General features: G+C 35.8%; 3 protein-coding genes across 3 annotated transcripts; all 3 read left to right on the forward strand.

Annotated features, from left to right (window-relative positions):
* Nucleotides 1-767: 767 nt before the first annotated feature.
* Nucleotides 768-3,899, forward strand: LOC115995026 (GDSL esterase/lipase EXL3-like). Its single transcript, XM_031119427.1, has 5 exons — nt 768-1,841; nt 2,140-2,270; nt 2,370-2,603; nt 2,770-3,025; nt 3,431-3,899. Exons 1-5 carry the CDS (start codon nt 1,556-1,558, stop codon nt 3,628-3,630), a joined length of 1,107 nt encoding a protein of 368 aa, XP_030975287.1. The 5' UTR covers nt 768-1,555; the 3' UTR covers nt 3,631-3,899.
* A 5,707-nt stretch (nt 3,900-9,606) lies between these two features.
* LOC115950456 lies at nt 9,607-14,198 on the forward strand. The gene is made up of 3 exons (XM_031067649.1): nt 9,607-10,978; nt 11,576-13,647; nt 14,139-14,198. The coding sequence occupies exons 1-3, from the start codon at nt 9,607-9,609 to the stop codon at nt 14,196-14,198; spliced, it is 3,504 nt and encodes a 1,167-aa protein (XP_030923509.1).
* Nucleotides 14,199-17,012: 2,814 nt separating this feature from the next.
* LOC115950457 (GDSL esterase/lipase At3g14820-like) lies at nt 17,013-21,899 on the forward strand (the record flags this gene model as incomplete). The annotated part of the gene is made up of 5 exons (XM_031067650.1): nt 17,013-17,178; nt 17,390-17,520; nt 17,601-17,825; nt 18,652-18,907; nt 20,947-21,899. Coding segments are annotated over 5 exons (972 nt in total), but the record flags the coding sequence as incomplete, so codon positions are not given.
* Nucleotides 21,900-22,094: the final 195 nt, after the last annotated feature.

The following is a 22,094-nucleotide window of genomic DNA, read 5'->3' on the forward strand; positions in this document are numbered from 1 at the left end:
TGTAAAATATTTTATGGTCCATCAGACCCTATTTTACGGTCAGCTGAAAATTGATTTCAATTTAACCGAATTTTTCTATCTTGTATAAAAATAAAAATAAAAATTAACTAGGTTTTCCTATCCACCCAAACACGTGTAATTTTCTGATAAAAAAAAATGTAAAATATTTTACATAAAGGTTTTTCACCAGAAACAAACTTACTCCTAGCTTTGTTCCACTTAAATCAAGGTCATCTTTATTATTAAAAGAAGGATTTGTGGTTTGAAAGAGAGCTACTTTTCGCATGGTCTATTCTGCCAACTTATCTGATAATGAAAGTAGATAAATACTGACCTTTCCCTAATTGTACATGTACAACCTAATGTAACCAAGGGGGTTGGCTGAGTTGGTTGGACACTCGGTCTCAAGGTGCTTGTACCGGGTTCGACTGGAGGTGCTCCCTAGTTCGAGTCCGGCTACCTACACTTTGAAAAAAATTCTTTGGGCCAGCGATTTACCTCACTATGGACCCACCCGTTGCGAACAGAGATTAGTCTCTGGTTGAAAACTTTGATGATACACGGTGCGAAAGCAACAAAAAAAAAACATGTACAACCTAATGTGAGCTATGAGTCCAATAAATAGGTTGCACAATGTTGGGAAAAATTCTATATAACTATGAATAAATTTTACAAGTATAGCGGAAGCACAACCACACAAGAACATAAAGATTTACGTGGAAACCCTTTCTCTTTGAAGGAAAAAACCACGGAACAAATTCTGAATAATTTCACTATATCAAATAGAGATTACAACACATAGAGATACAACTTGAGTAAAGAAAAACTCTATTATTCTTTTCACTCACTTCTCTCTTTCTCACTATGTATTTTCTCTATACCTCTCTATTTTTCTCTTCTCTTTTGCTTGCTCTCACTCACGCAGTCCTTCAAGACTGCACCAGTCCTCAGTCTCACTTGCTGGGACTTCTCTTTTCTCGGGGGCTTCACATCTTCACCCCCTCCTTCAAATGGCCGAATGCCTCACCTTTTATTTCATCATCTTTTCCTTCTTTTCTCCCTTTCACACTCTTCATATCAAGTCACAATAAATGCAAACCAACTTATCTTGACTTTGCTTCAACCAATTTCTTTTCTTCAACTCTCCCTTAGCCGAATGACCCTTGCCTTTTGCTTCTTTCTTTTCTTCCTTCCTTCCAACGTGTCACACAAGTTTAACATCACATAATCATTTATGTGGCTTGACTTTTGTACATACCTTCATAAATGTAAATGTTGCTGGACTTTTGTACATAATTATAGAGAAAAATATGAAGCCAATTTCTTCTCTTTCGGACAAGCTACTCCAGCAAACCCATTTCACTTTGCTGACTTCTCAGCACTTGTCCAACAAGCTCATTTAATGAGTTAAAACAAAGTGTGGGCTGGAACATGGTGCAACGCACCCAACACACGAGAGATAGTCATGTAAATGCAAATTATAAGTTCTACACTGTCAAACAAGATTTAGTACTTCTTTTTTTCTTTTCCCCATAAAACTCTTAACCATAACACAATGAAGTTTCCCTCATCAAAACCTCTTTCTTGTTCCTATATAATTATTTTCTCAATCCTCCTCGTGTTCAACATTTTCCATAACACTACTGGCATCACTACAAGGCTGCCTAACAATGAAACAGTTCCTGCAGTTATAATCTTTGGAGATTCAATTGTGGATACGGGCAACAACAACTACATTGAAACTGTGGTTAAGTGTGATTTCCCACCATATGGGAGAGATTTCAATGGTGGAAAACCAACTGGAAGGTTTAGCAATGGAAAGGTCCCAGCAGACTTTTTAGGTAGTGTCTAGCATTTACTTTTCGTTTTACTGCTGTTTCCCACCATATATAGTACTCTTTGGACTAATTGTAGAGTCCTTAGAGCAAGTCATGAATTGGAACAGTCCAGAAATCATTGTAATTTATGACCAACATCCAAATTTTACAGTTTAAATTAACCTCCCCCCTCCACCCCACAAAAAAAAAACCTTTTTGAGGATCCAATACATAGTACAATTACATCATTCACCATTTCACATACAATGATTGAATGCTCTTTAATGTATTTTACTGAAAATTTCTTGACACAAACTTTCAGCTGAAATATTTGGTGTTAAGAAGATTCTACCGGCTTATCTTGATCCAAATCTTCAGCTTCAAGACCTCCTTACTGGTGTAAGTTTTGCCTCTGGCGGTGCAGGATATGATCCTCTCACTGCTAAAATTGTGGTAACCTTCTCTCTCACTCCACCTCTTTTTTTTCTTTTTTTTTAGTCCTATATATTGTAGCAATTACTTATTGTGATTTTGTTAATTTTCCATCATCAGTCTGTCTTATCGTTATCAGATCAATTAGACTTGTTCAGAAATTACATAAAGAAGATAAAGGAAGCAGTAGGAGAAAGCAGAACAGCTACTATACTGTCAAAAAGTATATTCATAGTGTGCACAGGGAGCGATGACATTGCAAATACTTATTTTTCTACACCGTTTAGGAGAGCCCATTATGATATTCCCGGATATACTGATCTAATGGTTAGATCAGCTACAAGTTTCTTGCAGGTATGTTTATAAAGACACAATGCCATTGCAATTTGCAAACATGTACATTAATTCGGTCATGCATGGCCGTACTTGGATCTTGGACAAACATGTCCAGTAAATTTAAGTGTGCATTAGCTAACATTGTCAAGCTTTAATTTGTGCCAAAAAAAAATATAATGGGCAGGAACTTTATGGACTAGGAGCCAGAAGGATTGGAGTAGTAAGCTTACCATCAATAGGGTGCGTGCCATCACAGCGAACAGTGGCTGGAGGCATACTGAGAGGGTGTTCTGAGTCTGCAAACCAAGCAGCAATTCTCTTCAATTCAAAGCTCTCGTCCCAAATGGATTCCATCAATAAAAGACTTCCAGACGCTAGGCTTGTTTATTTAGATCTCTATAACCCGTTGCTTGCCATTATCCAAAACCCATCTCAATATGGTAATCACCACCTATCATTTTTTAATAGTTTTGATTCACTTGGATATTGAGTAACCTTAACTAATTTGTTGAAAATCTATAGCTGGGAAAATATACCCTACATCAGGTATATATTTTCTCTCTCTCACACCAGCTGCAAGAGAGGGAAAACATATACCCGATGTAAGGTATACTCCTATAGCTGACCCCAGAACTTCAGGACTAAAGCTCTGTTATTGTTGTTGTTGTTTCTTACTACATGATTTTGGTTTCTCAAAAGTTGGTATGCCAAACTGTACTAACAGGAAGTGATAATTTGCTAGGTGCACTGTAAACTTAATCCAGTGACTCTAGATATAGGGGGGTTATGTAATGCTTTTTTTCTTTTTCTTTTTTCTTTTTTTAAATCCTTTGCTTATGGATTAGGATTTCAAGAGGCAAACAAAGGATGCTGTGGCACAGGGAAAATAGAGGTCAGCATTTTATGTACCAGTTTTTCACCAGAGACATGTACCAACGCCTCTGAATATGTATTCTGGGACAGTTATCATCCCTCAGAGCTGGCCTCTAAAATCCTTACCCCATTAGTCGTGGATGACTATATCTACAAATTCTTCAGAGGGTAATCTCTCGTCTCTCTTTCTTGGCCAGTCATTATAGGAAGTGTTTGTGCTATTAATTAGCATTTGAAGCGAGTCCAATCTATGTTATTACTATGCTTAAATTGGGACTATGTATCAGTATTTCTGCAATGTTCCAATCTACTAGATTTTTCTTTATTCATGATTATGAAAATGTTCTGTAAACTGAGACTATGTGTCAGCAATTCTGCAATTAATGTTCCAGTATGTCGACGGATTAATCTATACATGAAGTTCTCTCATCTTCAGGAGGAAAGTGGTTTTTAAGCATGTGAATAAGTATTGAAATTATCTACTAGATTTTTCCTAATTCATGCTTATGCCATGCCCCGTCATGTGCTTTGTGTGTAGGTGGTAGTAGTAGCATTTCTCACGCCAGTGTTTGAGTGGGTGACATGATTATGCAAGAAGATTAGTACAATCACATTTAGAGCCAAGAGATTATCTTGCAAAAAGGAATTTACGCAAGATTTTTTTTTTTTTTTGAGGGAAAATTTTACGCAAGAGTTGAAATTTAATAAGTAGCACTTAGAAAAGGTTTTTAAAGTTTTAAATAAGAGGTATAATTAAACCTTTTATTCTACGATACTTTACTAGTTAAGCCAACAGAAAACACCAAGAGACCATTAATTTGTCTAATATTATACCAAATCAAATTTATCCAAAAAGCTTACTAAATTGAAAGGGCTTTAATTGACTCACTCTTTTTGTATACTATTTTTAGATATTATGTACCATCATGTACATACCTTTGGATTGGGGGGGGCCTTGGCCCCTAGCCCCAATTGAGTTTAAATCCTATTAAATTTAAAAATTTTAAGAGTTTGACCTTAAAAAAAATAAAAATAAAAATAAAAGAATTGACACGCTAAAAAAAAGTCTTTTAAGGTTTTTTTTTTTTTTAATTTAAAAAATGTAATGTCTTCTAAAAAAAAAGTAAGATTATATGAATTTTATAAAAGTCCCACTCAAATTCATTATGTTTATGAAAATACTACCTGACAAATTTTTAGTGGTTTTAATATAATTCTATTTAAGGCATGTGGCTAAAGAAAATACCAAAATAAATTACATATTTAGCATGAATAATAAAATAATAGTTAAGGTTTTTTAGGTTTTATCAACCCATTTTTAACAATGTACTCTCAGATCATGTGTTTCATATCCTTAGTTTTCATTATTTTATTGAGTACTCAATTATTTTCATATATTTATTGCTTGTTTTTTTTTTTTTTTTTTTTTTTTAACTTTCTAGAATTTATTTTATTGATCTTTGACTTAGGAAAGAATGCAAAGTCACGTAAGATGTCAATAGAAAAGAGATTCGAGTTTTTTTTTTTTTTTGGTGAAATTGTGTATATTGTATGTATGGAAGTGTGAAACAATAATTTCTCAATTGAAAATATGAAGTATCATTATGTCACTTTCTACGGTAAAAATAAACTAACAATTAAAGTGACAATGCAACTAAGAGAGATGAGAGCACGAAAGTGGATTGGGAAGTGCACTATGTACCTACCTATATCTCCTAATCATCATAAAGAATCAAAGATGGCTGTAAATTGGACATAACAAAAAGGAAAATTATTGTTTCACATTTCTTGATATAGTCTTTATATCCAATATCTACACTTCTATACTAAATGGCACAATTAACACACATGGTATTTAGATATAATATATAAGGAGTGTGACACAATCAAAGCCTAACAAATATCTTCCCTCTCTTCATGAAAGTGAAATCAACGATTGATACAGAATAAATAAGTAATTCTAGTGTCATATAAAATAGTATAATTTGTATTATAATTCGTCCATATAATGAGTTGTAAAAAATAAAAATGTGTCTTTATATGAACCTATTATCACACCTTTGTTACACACAACTCTTCGTGTAAATGACTTTTAATACGAATTATATCATGTGGCACCTTGAAATAAATACCATGAATGTCAGCAGCCTATTGTCTTTCGCTCATTAAATTCACCATATGCGTAGTTAATTTGGGTTAGGTGCACTAGTACTGCATTGTGGGTCAAGCCCACTTCTTTGTCAAAGCTCATTAAATGAGATTGTCTTTTAGTTTTAGGCTTGTGTCGGTGCCTGTTAACGACTTTTTGCACTATTCTTTCTATTTTTTTGCAATTTTTTGTTTTTTAATTTTTTAACCATTTTTTGACAATCCTTTTAATAATTTTGTCCCTTTTATTAAGTTAAAATAGTTGGCTAAGAGAAAAGGAAAGTCGGCCATATTTATAAAGATGTAAGTAACCAGTAATGTCTTCTTCTTTTTTTGATAGGATCCAGTAATGTCTTGTGTGTGCGTGTCTAGTACGCTGGAGAAGAAAGAAAAGACCGAAGAAATAAAAGAAAAGTCATTAATGAACATTTATTACACGCTAACCTTGTTTTGTATTAATTAACATGACACTTACTCTGGAGCCTTATAAAATGGAAAGTTATCACTCCATTTAATTCATGAGGCGATACTAAAGATTAAGGGTTATCTTAATGCATATTTTTAAGGTTTGCTTAGTTAGGGGAGTGGAAAGATGAGATGATAAAAAATGGTTAGAAAATAGAAAAGTGGGAAGATAGAAACAATTTTAATTTCCTTCTTTTTTGTTTGGTTGAGAGTGAAAAGATGAAGGGATGGAAAAAATGAGTTTGTATAAATTTACTCATATATCTTTATTAAAAAATAATACACAATTAAAATAAAAAGTGACAAGCAACCAAAAAAAAGCAATTAACTAAATTTATTAAAAATTAAAAATCATGTCTAGTTAAGCAAAAGAAAAAACAAAAAACAAAAACAAAAACAAAACAAAGCTCCATGCCACCACTCCAGAAAATCAAAAAAAGAAAAAGAAAAAAAGAAAAAAAGAAAAAAAAAAGATGAAGAAGGGCAAACGCCAAATAAAGCAAAAAGCTGTTTTTTAAACAATAGAAACAGTAAGCAGCCAAAGGCTATTTTAAAAATAAAAAAATAAAATAAAAAACCAGCAACGTTAAGCCCATGTGCAACCTACATATGGACATTTTTGTCATTCAGCCATCATATTTTTCCCACTAAGTTTTTTCTCCATTTTGAGGAGAAAACTTTTTGGTAAGCTCAAGGAAAAAATACTTGGACCCCACCATTTATTTTTCTCCCCCTCCACCCAACCAAACACACTATAAAAAATTTTTTCTTCCTATTTTCTCTCCAAAGTTTTTCATTCATCCTATTTCTCCTTCAAACAAACACACCATTAGGGTAATTGTTAATAAATCATAATAGAAAAGTTTTGATATCACTTTCATAGGAAATATAAAAAACTGTCAATAACATTTATTATTTTATCATTCTCTCAATAAAATGTTTCTAAAAATAGTTCATAAACCAATACCCTTAACATTTTCTAAAGATGAATTAACGGGACTGTTAGCTAGTGCCTTAAAACAATTGTTAATAAACCATTTTATAAAAGTTTTAACATCACTATTATGAAAAATCTAAAAAAATTATCAAAATAAATTAATAATTTTTTTTCTCATAAAAAATTTCTAAAAACATTTCCTAAACTAATACCCTTATAATATTCAATTTTTTTACCTTTATACTTTAATCCTTATGACTTTCAAAAATTTTACCACCACAAAGTGATAATTTACCTGGCTCCTTATAGTAGAGGATTCCAATTCCTAAGGTCTGTTTGGATAGAACTTATTTTGCTGAAACTGAAAACACTGTAGCAAAATAATTTTTAAATGTGTGAATAGTGCTGTGGGACCCATTTTTAATGAAAAAGTTGATAAAAAATGAAATTTGTAGATCCGTGAACAGTGCACGGATGCATTGTTCATGGAAGACTGGTCAAAAGTTGCGGCTACTGTTCATGTATAGTACATAAACAGTAGCTGCTTGTCGGGGGAAAACGCGTGCTAAAAAAAAAAAAAAAAAAAAGGGAAAACGCAGAAACTAAATGCAGCAAAACGCAATGCATATCCAATCATTACCCTAGTGCTCCACAATCCACACACCGGGAATATGTATATAAATTGCCAAAATGGATTGATCTTTTAATTTTTCATGTCCACACTCCACACCCTCCTCGTTCAACTGTAATAGGCGCCGCTTAACGAATTTGACAACTTCTTCTACCTTACCAAAATAACAAGAGCACGTACGAACTCTCTCCCTCGTAGGAGTCTCCTTTTCTCTCTGTCAGTAAGAGCCTTTTTCCTCTCTCCTAGGTAAGAGCCTTTCCTCCTCAATAAACTCTGATTTCTGAGGGTTCTCTCTTGGTCTATTATTCTTCTTCTTTTGGTTGTTGTTCTATGGATCAAGAAGTTGTCAATAGCCTAGGAAACTTGAAACTCACTAGAGAAGAAGAGGAAGATATTGTTGTTGCAAATAGTAGTAGTTCTGGAAATTTAGAAGAATGCTCTTTAAGTCTGTTTGGTCGTTTACTGTCAGATCGTCATCAAAATCTTAGAGCTTTAAAGAATACCCTTAGGGCAGCATGGAAGATGGGTTCTGACTTAAGAATTGTGGAAGTTGGGAATAGCATTTTGCAATTTAAGTTTGGGTCTAAATGTCAGTTGGAGTGGGTTGAAAAGAGTGGTCCTTGGAACTTTGAAAATAACCTTCTCCTTCTATGCCGATGGAGGAAGGGGCTGACTTCAAAGAATATTTGTTTTTCCCACTCTCCTTTTTGGGTTCAGATTTGGGGTTTGCCTTTTGAGAACATGGTTGAAGACTTTGGAAGAGAGATTGGCAGCAAAATCGGAAAGGTATTGGAGGTCGACAAAAGAGCTTTACAAGCTGATCAAGCTAAGTTCCTTAGAGTAAGAGTTGAAGTGCAGCTGGATAAACCTCTCCGGAGGGGTGGGTTTGTTAAAAACGATGAAAATGATAGGATTTGGGTTGATTTTAGATATGAAAGATTACCCATTTTCTGCTACAAATGTGGAATCCTTGGGCATGATGATAAACATTGCCTAGTTAATCCCATGGAGAATCCAGCAGGAAACCAGTATGGTGAGTGGCTGAAAGCGGGTGGAGCATTAAAGGATGGAGGTGGAAATTTTAAACTGAAGCAGCAGGCCAACGCAGAGATGAGGGGCGCTGACTCTATGGGACTGAATAGCAATATCAAAGAAAGAAATGGAGGTAGCGGTCATAGCTGTCCAGCTCTGGCAGTGGGCGGAGGTAGCGGTCATAGCTGTCCAGCTCTGGCAGTGGGCGGAGGAACTGAAGGGAGGAAGGGGACGGTGAGCTTGATGGATACTGACCGGATGGAGTGTGTGAAGTCAAATCCCAGGGAACACGGAGAGAAGGTCAGAACAGAGGATGATGTTGCTGATGCCTTGAGAAGTGGAGAAGTGCAGAAGTCACGTGAAGTGCCCAGCGCAAATCCAACTTGCTTGGTAAGTCAGCAGATGGTTGATGTTTGGGCTGGCCCGGATATTAGTGTGGATGTTCATTTAAGCCCACAAAGAATAAAAGGGGCAGATAGCTTTAATGGGGAGAAGGATTGTGGGCCGGTTATGGAAGCTCTTAATGCTACTCATAAGATAAGGCCTGTTTTAAAAGAAAAAATTATAAGCTTGGGTGGGGAAAAGAACTTTGGGCCGGACCTGAAAGTTAATGATGCAGCTCAAGATATGAGGCCTGGAGGAAATGGAGAACTTAATTGTCACGGGGAAGAGGCTGTTCCTCTTTGTCAGGAACGTGGGCTAGCTCAAACAATTAGAAGGAAGTTCAAGAGAATGGCAAGGGATAAAGGAAAAGCCCAAGAGTCTGTGAATGCTGAAAAAGCCCAAGAGGTGAGTAATAAAAGAAAAGCCTTAACTGATGTTTTATTTGCTTCTGAGGAAACTGCACAGAAGCGTTTATGCTTCGGTGAGAAGGGGGGGAATGTTTATGAAAATTTTGAAACGGCGGTGACTGCTGAGCAGCACCGCCTAGATAAATGATTGCTTTAGGGTGGAACTGCCGGGGGCTTGGGAACCCCCGGTCAGTTCGAGTGTTGCGCGAGCTTGTGCAACGTTGGAAGCCCGGTATTGTTTTCCTGTCGGAAACAAAGATGAAAAATTACCAAATGAATAAAGTAAAATTCAAAATTGGTTTGCTGAATGGATTGATTGTTCCTAGTACGGGTAGGAGTGGGGGTTTAGCTATGCTTTGGAATAGAGATATACATTTAGAAGTCCAAAGTTACTCCAGATATTTTATTGATGCTGTGGTGACTGAAGTTGAGTCGGGTTTTAAATGGCGTATTACCGGTTTTTACGGTAACCCTGAAACTTGGCGTAGAAAGGAATCCTGGGATTTTTTGAGAAGCCTTAACCGAATGTACCATTTGCCCTGGCTGTGTTTTGGTGATTTTAATGAAGTAGTTTCAGTGGAAGAAAAGTTGGGAGGAGCTCCAAGATCGCAGAAACAAATGGATGATTTTAGAGAAGTTATTCATCAATGCGGATTCAAGGATCTTGGTTTTGAGGGTCCCGAGTTCACTTGGTGTAATATGCAAGAGGGTGATAGCAGGGTATTATTAAGATTAGATCGAGCATTAGCTACCCCCGAGTGGATTGATCACTATAAGAATGTTAAAGTGCACCATTTGGTGGAATCCACTTCGGACCACTGTGCTCTTCTTTTAACTGATACTGCTGTTACTCAGGAGTTATCCTCTAAGCGTAGATTCCATTTTGAAGCTATGTGGACTAAAAGGGCGGAATGCAAAGATATCATACAGGGAGCTTGGGTTGACAGCCAGGACTTACATTCCCCCTCTGGAATAGCTGCTAGACTAAGGAATTGTGCAAAAAATCTTTCCAAATGGAACAAAACGGTGTTTGGGCAAATCCCAAAGAAAATCAAGGAGAAGAGGGAAACTCTTAATTATCTGGTCAGCAGAGACAAAGATGGCAGCCTGGGGGGTGACATTAATAAATTACGAAAAGAAATTAATGAGCTACTAGATAGTGAAGAAATTAAATGGCAGCAGAGATCTAAGGTTCAATGGTTAGGACTTGGGGATAGGAATACTAAATATTTCCACTCTAAGGCCTCAGATAGGAGAAGGAAAAATACCATCAACTGTATTATGGATGATGGAGGGGTTTGGCATGATTCTCCTGACAGCATTGCGGAGGTGGCTGTTTCCTATTTCAAAAATTTATACTCCACCGCCTACCCGACTCGCATACCGGAAGTTCTTGATTCTATTCCAACAAAAGTCAGCGAGGAAATGAATCAAGCACTCATTAAAGAATTTACTAGAGAGGAGATTGAGGTGGCCCTTAATCAAATGCACCCAACAAAAGCTCCGGGACCGGACGGTATGTCTGCTATCTTTTTTCAAAATTACTGGAGTATTGTTGGCAATGATGTCATAAGCATGATTTTAAATGTTCTGAACTTGAATATGCCTATGACTGAAATTAATAGAACTAACATCACTTTAGTGCCTAAAGTTAAAAACCCCACAAAAATGATGGACTTTAGACCTATCAGTCTTTGCAATGTTATATATAAACTCATATCAAAAGTATTAGCAAACCGTCTTAAAGTGATTCTTCCTTCTATTATATCTGAAAACCAGAGTGCATTTCTTTCTGGGAGACTTATCACTGATAATGTTCTTGTTGCTTTTGAACTTATGCATTATCTTGAACATAAAAAAGAAGGTAAAGATGGTTTTGCTGCTATAAAATTGGATATGAGTAAAGCTTATGATAGGTTGGAGTGGGATTTCATTAAATCTGTGATGATTAAAATGGGTTTTCACGTGAAGTGGGTAGAGTTGATCATGCATTGTATTACTTCTGTTTCTTACTCTATCCTTGTGAATGGGGCTGCCTATGGTGATATTATTCCTACAAGGGGTCTCCGGCAAGGAGACCCTATTTCGCCTTATATTTTTCTTTTATGTGCAGATGGCTTTTCCTCTCTTATCCATGATGCTGCCAGGAATTATAAGATTAGTGGAATATCCATTTGCAAAGGCTGCCCCAAGATCACCCATTTGTTTTTTGCGGACGACAGCCTCCTATTTTGCAAAGCAAATAGTCAAGAATGTCAGAGCCTTGTTAATATTCTCCAACTGTACGAAGATGCTTCTGGCCAAAAGATTAATGCAGACAAATCATCCATATTTTTCAGCAGCAATACCTCTGATGAAAGAAGAAGGGAAGTGCTGAATTTATTGGGGCCGATGCAAGATACCCACCATAAGAAATATCTGGGATTACCCTCTATTATTGGGAAGTCTAAAGTGGAAATTTTTGCTGAAATTAAGGAGAGGGTGGAGAAGAAATTGTCGGGGTGGAAAGAGAAAATGTTATCTATAGGTGGCCGGGAGATTCTTATTAAAGCTGTTGCCCAAGCTATTCCGACATATGCGATGAGCTGCTTCCAAATTCCGAAGAGTCTTTGTGTTGAAATGGAAGCAATGATGAGAAAGTTTTGGTGGGGCCAAAGGGGTCAAGAATCTAGAATAGCTTGGGTTAGTTGGAGGAGAATGTGCAAGTCTAAATTGGTTGGAGGAATGGGGTTCAGGAATCTTCAAGCTTTTAACCTTGCTATGCTTGCAAAGCAAGGTTGGAGGCTAATCTCAAATCCAAACTCTCTGGTAGCAAAAATCTATAGAGCAAGATACTATCCACACGGGGATGTTTTCCACTCCAAGCTTGGTTCCAGCCCTTCCTTCACATGGAGGAGCATTTATAATGGGTTGGAAGTTGTCAAAAGAGGCACCCGTTGGCACGTAGGTAATGGTGAAAGGATTCTTATATGGGAGGACAAATGGCTTCCGACTCCTACCACATTCAAAGTGGTCTCACCCCCGAAGTCTTTTGATGATTATCCCAGAGTCTCGGCACTTATTGACAAAGAAACTAAAAGGTGGAAAGGTGAGATAGTAAGATCTCTATTCCTACCTTTTGAAGCTAGAACTATACTAAACATTCCCCTTTGCCACAGCCTTCCGGATGATCAAATTATTTGGGTGGGTAATAAAATAGGGGAATTTAGTGTCAAAAGTGCCTATTACATTGCTTGTGATGTATTGAATTCCTCAGATGAAGGGGAATGCTCTAATGGCGACTCTAGGACGGCTCTTTGGAGAAAACTTTGGCATTTAAGCATTCCTCCTAAGGTGCGTATTTTTGCTTGGAGATTATGTTTGAATGCTCTTCCTACTCTTGTGAATTTGCAAAGTAAAGGGGTGGTAAAGTGTGATATTTGTCCAACTTGTGGGAAGGAGCCTGAAACTATCTCTCATGTTTTTGTCAAATGTGAAATGGCTAAGAGAGTTTGGAGATGTTGGCTGGATTGCCCTCTTGTGGTGTTGAATGGCAACATGGATATTGTAGATATTGCCTTGGAGATCTTGGGGAGTGGTTCGTCCAACGAATTGGAGTTCTTTTTTGGGGCTGCTTGGGCTATTTGGTCCAATAGGAATAGAATTCTGTATGAGTCCTCAAGCCAAATTCCGGATTACATTTGGAGTTTTGCAAAGAAATTTATTTTGGAGTCGAGGAGTGCTTTGTCAGCTAGCCCTCAGGATCTGTCTCGGCAAGTTGACATAGGACATGCAGCCCCTCTTGGTTTTTTCAAGATCAAAGTTGATGGTGCTACTTCGGAAAGTGGAAAGAACTCTAGTGTGGGTGTTGTGATTATTGATGCAGCCGGTGATTTTGTAGCTGCCTGCTGTAAATATTTTCAAGGCAGATATTCGGTGGAGGAAGTTGAAGGCCTAGCAATGGAATGTGGCCTCCTTCTTGCCAAAGAGCTTATGCTTACCCAAATTATATTGGAGTCTGATTCTATGGCAGCTGTTTCGGGTGTTCTAGATGGCAATTTTGGTGGCTGTGTTGGTCATATTTATCAAGGAATTTGTACTGTCCTTGCTTCATTCAGCAGCTGGAAAGTGAATCATGTGAGACGTGACTACAACAAGGCAGCGCACTCCCTTGCTCAATTTGCAAGGCTGCAGGAAACTTCTCAGGTTTGGTTAGGTGTTTGTCCTCCTATGTTAGCTGGATTGTTCTACTCTCACTGTATGTACTAAGTTTCCTTGAGTGTATTCTTTATCTCCTTGTTGTACTCCTTTCTCATTATGGAATGAAATTCAGTTTAAATTTCAAAAAAAAAAAAAAAAAATAACAAGAGCACGTAACCATGCGTGCACTCTACCTTTAAATTCTAACAACTACAACATATTTGCGTCCAGTAAGATGCTGGCACCAAACTCAAGTTTATGGTGAAAGTTCCTGGATTTACAATTCTATCACTGATTTTTTAAAAAGAAATTGGGTCTTTCAGAATTTTCTCTTCTCGTTTTTCCTTGTAAACTTGAAGAAGAAAGTAGATTTTCATATATTAGAATGAACTTCCACCCTGGAAATTCTGTTTTTTCTACTTCATTCATTATTTTCTTTGTCATTATATTTTTCCTTAATGATGGATGTGCCATGATACTGCCTAAAAATGAAACAGGTCAAGTTCCAGCAGTTTTTGTATTTGGAGATTCAGGGTGAGTTTGGTTCAGCTTTTTGAAAAAGTGCATAATGAAAAAGTGGAGTTTTGTAAAAGTGCATAATGAAAAAGTGGAGTTTCAAAAAGCTGAGTGTTTGGTAAAAGCTGTTAAAAAGTGCATAATGAAAAAGCTGAGTGTTTGGTAAAACCTGTTAAAAGTGGCTTTTTGAGGGATAAATGACCAAAAAGGACAATGTATATATAAGGGATATTTCAAACTTTTGTTTTTTTTTTTTTTTTTGTGGATGTGAGTTTATTTCATACTTATTATAAATCATCTATTTCATATACTTACTAAACAATAATAATAATAATAATATTAATTAAGACACTTTCTCTTATGATACATGATTGCTTGACGTTAGACATGAAAAAATGTTAGATCACAGTACCTGGGAACTATGTTCCTAACCTACTGTCACTATTCCTTAAGGGAATGACCTCCTTGTGTATTATTTGGTGTTTGTGAATTGGGGTGATAGTTTTGTATTGTTACTATAAAAATGTGTTCTAATGCCGTGAAATTCTATTATGGTTCTTTTCATTTCATGACACCTAGTACAAGAAATCTACTATAAATATAAAAGAAATTAAATAATTGGCAAAAGATACAAAAAGACTTAATTGGCTTTTTTTTTGAGAACTAAATACATTGTTCAAGCAGCCAATTTGACGTGCTCTAACATGAAAATACACTCATCATAAAACACTTGGTCAATAAATTTCAGCTCCAAAGGGGTTTCCTTCATTTCTTTTGAATTGAGAGCATAAACTGAATTCTATTTTATTTTATAACAAATTGAAAAATATAGGAAAAATTAGCTGCAAATAAACTTCATAGTTTCACAAATTACATTCTACTCTTTAAATTTTAACATTCTTGTCTTACATTCTACTCTTTAAATTTTAACATTCTTGTCTGAAGAAAAACTAAGCATAGCTTGAGCTTGCAAGTGAATCAAGTGAATCAGATTTACAGAGATCAACAAGAAAAGAAGAACTGAGAGTGAAAGAAAGAAAGAGAATTCTAGAAGAAATGCTTGCTTAATCAATACAAAGTACAAATGGTTCAATATATACAACTGATTGAACCAATCTCAATTAATCAATCACCAAAGAGAAGAGCAAATCATCAAACACCAGGCTAAATCTTAAATTTTAGCATTAAAAGTAATATGATTTGTTACAAAAGCAATTCATATACGGACTCGGGAAAGCAGGGGGTAGGTAGGTATTCATGGGATTAATAGGTTCACTGATGGTTTCATGTGTCTGAGGCAGACAAGGTTGCTGCTACTACGGGGACTGCAGGCTAATAACACATAGAATAATGCAAATGGAGAACACGCATATGACGTTTATAAAGAGATAAACAGACAAGTAAATAAATGTGAATCACAGAAAGTCACACATCCAGGTTATTACATTTAAAAAAAAAAAAAAAAAAAGGTTCTTTGAGCTATAGGTTAATCCCAGATTACTTTGAGAATATAGGAAGAACATGTATATTATCTAGTAGTATTATCGAGGTTGAATGTCTAAATTCATCAATCTAAGATTATTTTAGACGAAGACTGATTAACCCCAAAGTATATTCTAGCCAATCATTAACGGAATGCATTCCCAAAAAAAATAAAAATAAAAATAAAGAATCAGAAAAACATCACATCTACTCAATGGTTAAGATCATCCCATTAGAAAAACTACAACTATGCAACTTCCATTGAGAGTTATCATCAAAAGTTTCTTGGTGGAGTTGGAGGATGACCAGAAGATGCAGCAAAGCTACCTTTGAACCCAACAGGGAAAAAGAGCTCTAAACATTTTTAACTAGGGCAAAAAAAAAAAAAAAAACTATCCTACTGAAAATGCCTTTCCATCTCAATGTCACTCCAACTTCAGAGTCCAAAGGTTAAACTATCTGATTAAATCACTTTCAGTTCTTTGATGCTAGCACTGACCATACAAAAACACTTCATGAGAACATGTATATATTCCAATCAGCAAGATCCGACCACAATACCCATTATATATTCATCAAACTAACACTTCATTATATATTCCAATCAGCAAAAACAAATAACAAAACAAAACCCACACACTCGGTAAAAAAAAAAAAAATTCAGATCAGTGTTGGTACCTGTTTTTGGTAGCAGATCAGTGTTTTTGGTACCTGAGAAATCAAAACCCACACACCAAAAGTGAGAAATCAACCAAAGAACAGAGAAATCAAACCCAGATCCGATTGAAATCAACCAAAGAACAGAGAAATCAAAACCAAAAAAACCCAAATCAGACCCATGAGAATCAACCCCGGTTCGGTCCAAATCAAAACAACCCATACCCATGACAAATCAATCAAAACCCACACACAGAAAAAGCATTACCCATAAAAAAAACCACAATCCAAAACTACAGAAAGACTTACGGAGAGGAAGAACCAGAAAGAAAGAAAGAAAGAAGAAGAAGAGGAAGACGAAGCGGAAGAAGAAAAGGAAAAGAAAAAAGACAGAGATGAGACTTACGAAGGCAGAGCACGGCAGAGAGAACAGATGGAGGCGTCAAATGCGAAGGGAGAGCAGAGATGAGAGATGAGGGGCACAGCGCGCACAGAGATGAGAGATGTGTGGGTATTTCGGTCTTTCCCTGTTTGTAACGGTAATATAACAAAACGCGCTGTGCGCGTTTTGATTTATGGACTGGTCAGGCTCCATTTCCGTTGCGCGTTTTCCCTTCAGCTTTTCTAAAAGTTCAAAACGCAACTTTTTTATAAAAGTTGCGTTTTGAAGTTACCAAACGCACATTTGGGCCCAGCTTTTTTGAAAACGCCCGTTTTGGGCTGAAAAAGTGGAACCAAACGGGCTCTCAATCGTGGATACAGGAAACAACAACCATATCAATACTTTAATAAAGTGCAATTTCCCTCCATATGGGAAAGATTTCAAAGGAGCAAAACCTACTGGAAGGTTTAGCAATGGAAGGGTCCCCTCAGACTTCATAGGTAGTCCCAAAACTGCTCTAGCTATTAGATTCTGCTAAATGGACTAGCCTTTAGTACACACTATTAATTATTGTTGCACATAATTAACTAGATAGTTAAATACAACTATGCACATTTTGTGAAAACACGATTTCAGTACACACTATATGTGATAATCATTACTCTTACACACAAAAATGTAGATTTTAAGATATTTTGAAACAATCTTCAGCTGAAGAATTAGGTCTCAAGGAGCTCTTGCCAGCTTATTTGGACTCAAACTTGAAACTTCAAGACCTTCTTAGTGGCGTAAGTTTTGCCTCTGGTGGTGCAGGATATGATCCTCTCACATCCATGATAATAGTAATTCCTCTGATCTTCCCTTTGTTTTTCTTATAATTTTAATTCTAAATTCCATGACTAGCTTATTTCTTCCATATTAGTCTGCCTTATCATTGCCAGATCAATTAGAGCTGTTCAAGAATTACATAAAGAAAATAAAGGCAGCAGCGGGTGAAGATAGAATGGCCTCTATACTATCAAAAGGAATATACATGTTGAGCATAGGGACTGATGACATTGCAAATACTTATTTTCTCAGGATGTTTCAGTATGATATCAATTCTTATACGGATCTAATGATCAATTCATCTTTAAGTTTCTTGGAAGTAAGTTTCTGAAAACATGAGGACAATGTGATCTAGATACACTTTATAAGAAAAATTGACTAACAACTCATGGCCACTATTGAATGTTAGCTTTGATATATCATGTTGATCATATGTTAAAATAGATACAGAAGTGAAAGTATAAAATAGAGAATACGAGAGTTACGTGGTTCAAATACCCTATGTTCACGGAGGAAACCCTTAATTAAGGATTACATTTTAATAATATGAGAGTGTAAAACAAATTTTGTGTTACAATAAACCTATCATAAGAATGTATAGTAGGCTAAATCCTAAACTAACCATATATACATTAATTATGGTTAATAGACTTCTAGTACAACTAGAGGCTTGGCTTGTACACAAAATAGGATTGAGCTTGGGCCTATATTATTGAGCTAATATATCTTTAAAAACCTCCTTGTAAGTGCTCCAATGTAAAGAACTAAAGAGCCGGATTCGGCTTACATACCTCTGATGCTCAAGTGCATTGGTTTTTCCAATTCAAAATTGCAACTCATAATCTGTATTCAAAATTACAACTCTAATTTGTAGCAAAATAGTGAAGACTAGAAGATGCGTACCCAAAAAAATAAGAACAAAGTAGCCAAATTAATAAGAATTTACAAAAGAACTATCATCTATATATTAACAATTTTTTTTGCGTTGTTGGTAATTGTAAGTCTATCCATAGAAAACAGACCATTTCTTACCTGAAATTATAAGTAGAAAAACTTACTCTAAAAATCTAAGGGGAGGAAAAAGAAAAGAAAAAAAAATTATGCTATTTAATGATGTTTGACGGGTTAAAGCAAATAATTGGCAGGAACTCTATGCATTGGGTGCGAGAAGGATTGGAGTGTTAAGTATACCAGCAATAGGGTGTTTGCCGATGCAAAGAACACTGAGAGGAGGCTTACAAAGAAGTTGTTCAGTGTCTTTAAACCAAGCAGCGATTCTCTTCAACTCCAAGCTCTCGGCTCAATTGGTTAATCTCAACAAAAAGCTTCCAGCAGCTAAACTCGTCTACATGGATGTATACTATCGATTACTTCACCTTATCCAACACCCTACAGAACATGGTAATCGTCATCATCATTATCTCCTCTAAAAGTTCTTTTTCTACATCTCCAAGTTACTTCTTCTACCTTTGTCCAAAACGATCTGCTCATTCATTGGCCATTTCTCCATGCACCATCTTTTCACAGCATTACTGCTTAGGTCGTTCATGTGTTTTGCTAGTGACAGTAGTCATGGTCGCTGGATAAGCTTCTAGCATCATGGTCTATGTCTGCGAACCATTTATCTTTTGCTTTGGCTTCATCAATCTGAAATAGCGCATCAGTCTCCATCACGATGGGTCACCACAATACAGTTTTACCATAGTCTCCCAACCACCACATCAACACGCTTTCTCCTTGCACCATTCATGGAAACCACCAGCGTCGGCCTTGGTTCGAATCAGTGCAACCAAAAATACACCATGCATGATCAGGCTGTCGAATCCATGGCTTCGAGGATGAAGATCAGGCTGTCAAATCCATGGCTTCGAGGATGAAGACCATTACCTTTGAGAGAAACCATTGGAAGTGATCTTTGCCATATAAAGTTTCCTTTTCTCACGTATACACTGCAAACTGGTTAGTCTAGCCGCATATTCCCCAAAATAGTGTCAGGGAACAAAATAGGGAAACCCTAAAAACAGCATACATAGCTTATCTCTTATCTTTTGTAGGGTCTTGTTACAATTGCTCCCAATCTTTAGGAAGCATTTTTCATTTGTTTATTGTTTTCTATGTCCTTGTAATGGTAATAAATAAAAGTGAGAGTTTTGAAAAGTGAAATAAATAATAAAAAATGAATGAAGAAATTATATATAAATGAAATATGGTTTAAAATAAGGAATCTGATTTAGGTGAAAAAGAAAATATGATTATCTAAAATAGGAAAAATAGGTTTTTTTTTCCTAAATTAGAAAGAATTTTTTTGGTAAACTAATGTCAATGCTCTTTGTTGCCTCCAATCACTACATCCAATTAAGGTGTCAACACACCCACATGGTCATAGATGCTCACATCAACTGGTTGAAGCCGTGGTTCACACAGTTTCTATGGAAGAAATTGTGTGAGAAACCTTACTTTGATACCAATTTGGTCCCAAAGAAATACAAGTCTCATGAGGTCGGAAATCATATGCAAAGAGTTTGTTTAGAAATGAAAGGAGCTAGACATCCTCTATTTATAAACATTCAAGCACACTTTCATCAAGAGTTATATGTTGAGTTAGCGGAAGCTTTGACACTAGATTGTTAAACAAAAGACTGAACAAAGAGTTTTTATTTAAAACTTGACTCTTTAAATTACAACACTTTACAAGCACTAATGCTTGACTCTCATACACTAATACTAGTGCACTGCAAACACGGCACTTACTCACCAAATACACTTGCACACACCTCACTTCTAGACACCTACACACACTAGCTCTTGACTCTATTTCACTCTACACACTTGCTACCTATGGCACACACTTCACCTTCTCAAACAACTTCACACATCTCTCACTTGGTGCTTTATGACACTCACTCACTTCACTTCACAAGTCTCTCTCTCACCTCATTACATCTATTTATACTAGATGTATGTTGGTTAGGAAACCAACTTGAAGCTTCTAGCTTCTTCCTTTTTATTGGCATTAAATTAATGCCTTTCTCCAACCTTCTAGACACCTTATAAATTTGTGGCTGAAATTCACTAGAGTAGGGAAGCTTCTAGAGAAAATATGAAAACTATCTTGGAGATAATTCCGGAAAGAGAGCAAGAGAGAAATGTCCGAAATTAGAGAGAAATTTCTAGAAAGAGAGAGAGTTTGTGTGAGAAGTTTCTAGAGAGAGGCAGTATTGATTTTTAACATTGTAACCCATTTGGAAGATTTCAAATCTATAAACAAACACAACCCTCTATAAAGTTATACTTATATATAACTAGGAGACGAACTAAAAAAACTAGTTTGATGATGCCTTACAATACTAACAAAAACATATGCTGATGTAGATATCATATGCTAAGAATAATTTGCATTTTTTTTTTTTTTTTTTGTTGATCATTACTTATGAATTCAGGATTTGAAGTAGTGGATAATGGATGTTGCGGCACGGGAGATTTTGAGGCTGGCATCTTATTTTGTGCTTACAATCCAAATACATGCAAGGATGACACTAAATACATCTTCTGGGACAGTTATCACCCCACTGAACGAGCTTATGCCTTGCTAACCTCTCAGATGATTAAGGACACCATTCATAAATTTTTCTAAGAGACGTTCTCTTTACTTCATCCTATTCTAATTAAACTACTTATAATAAAAGTTTTATTTATTTATTATTACCTAGCTATGTCACTGTAATAAAAGAGATTTTTTTTTTCTTTCTATTCTACTTGTGATGTAACATGCCCTTGAATGTACTCATTTGGATCTTTCTGTTAATGAACTTCAAATGGAAATATTTATGATCAATATAGTGCAACTAAATATACTCTTTCGTTTATTATAAAATGAAAATATAGATGTTAATATACCAATTCTAATTAAACTGCTTATATACAAGTTTTTATTAATATTATTATTATTACCTATATCACTTTAATAAAAGCGATTTTTTTTTCCTATTTTGCTTGTGATGTAACATGCCCTTGAATGTACTCATTTGGATCTTTCTGTTGATGAACTTCAAATGGAAATATTTATCAATAAGTGTAACTAAATATACTCTTTTGTTTATTATAAAATGAAAATATAGATGGTAATATACCAATGCTTAAAGACAATATTTCACTTTTTAGTATGTAACCTTTTAAACAAGGGTAAAACCTAGTTACAGTTATTTAGGTGTTGTATTATCTTAGATCACTTAGTTAAATTAAACTATATGACAATTGATGATGCCGAAAAATCACCAGTAAGTCACAAGGTCCTCACGTGCTCGAAACAATACCTACACAATACAAAAGAGAAGACCTAACAGAGAGCACCGGTGTGGTGCTAGCCAAAAACCCTCTGAAGGTCAAGTTAGAACTTCTCACAACTCTAGAGTGCCAGAGCTGGGCTAAATTATGCGTACCTTGTTTTCTGAGGGTCTTTAAGTTTTTATAGTAGTGTAGAACCAATTCCGTTTCCTGCGTAGGAAGGCATTTCCTTATAGAGAAGATCATCATTATTGAGCGTATATTACGAAATCCTCCTCATATTAGAATTCCATCCATATTAAGA

This window comes from Quercus lobata, chromosome 6, assembly GCF_001633185.2.
Source record: "Quercus lobata isolate SW786 chromosome 6, ValleyOak3.0 Primary Assembly, whole genome shotgun sequence".
Taxonomy (NCBI): domain Eukaryota; kingdom Viridiplantae; phylum Streptophyta; class Magnoliopsida; order Fagales; family Fagaceae; genus Quercus; species Quercus lobata.

Bases quoted from the DNA above. Each gene is read 5' to 3' on its own strand.
- LOC115995026 (XM_031119427.1), top strand. From the start codon at position 1,556: ATGAAGTTTCCCTCATCAAAACCTCTTTCTTGTTCCTATATAATTATT. The intron at 1,842-2,139 runs GTAGTGTCTAGC...ACAAACTTTCAG, and splicing joins GGTCCCAGCAGACTTTTTAG to CTGAAATATTTGGTGTTAAG. The intron at 3,026-3,430 runs GTAATCACCACC...CTTATGGATTAG, and splicing joins CCAAAACCCATCTCAATATG to GATTTCAAGAGGCAAACAAA.
- LOC115950456 (XM_031067649.1), top strand. From the start codon at position 9,607: ATGATTGCTTTAGGGTGGAACTGCCGGGGGCTTGGGAACCCCCGGTCA. The intron at 10,979-11,575 runs GTATGTCTGCTA...TTTTATGTGCAG, and splicing joins AAAAGCTCCGGGACCGGACG to ATGGCTTTTCCTCTCTTATC. The intron at 13,648-14,138 runs GTTTGGTTAGGT...AAAATGAAACAG, and splicing joins GGCTGCAGGAAACTTCTCAG to GTCAAGTTCCAGCAGTTTTT.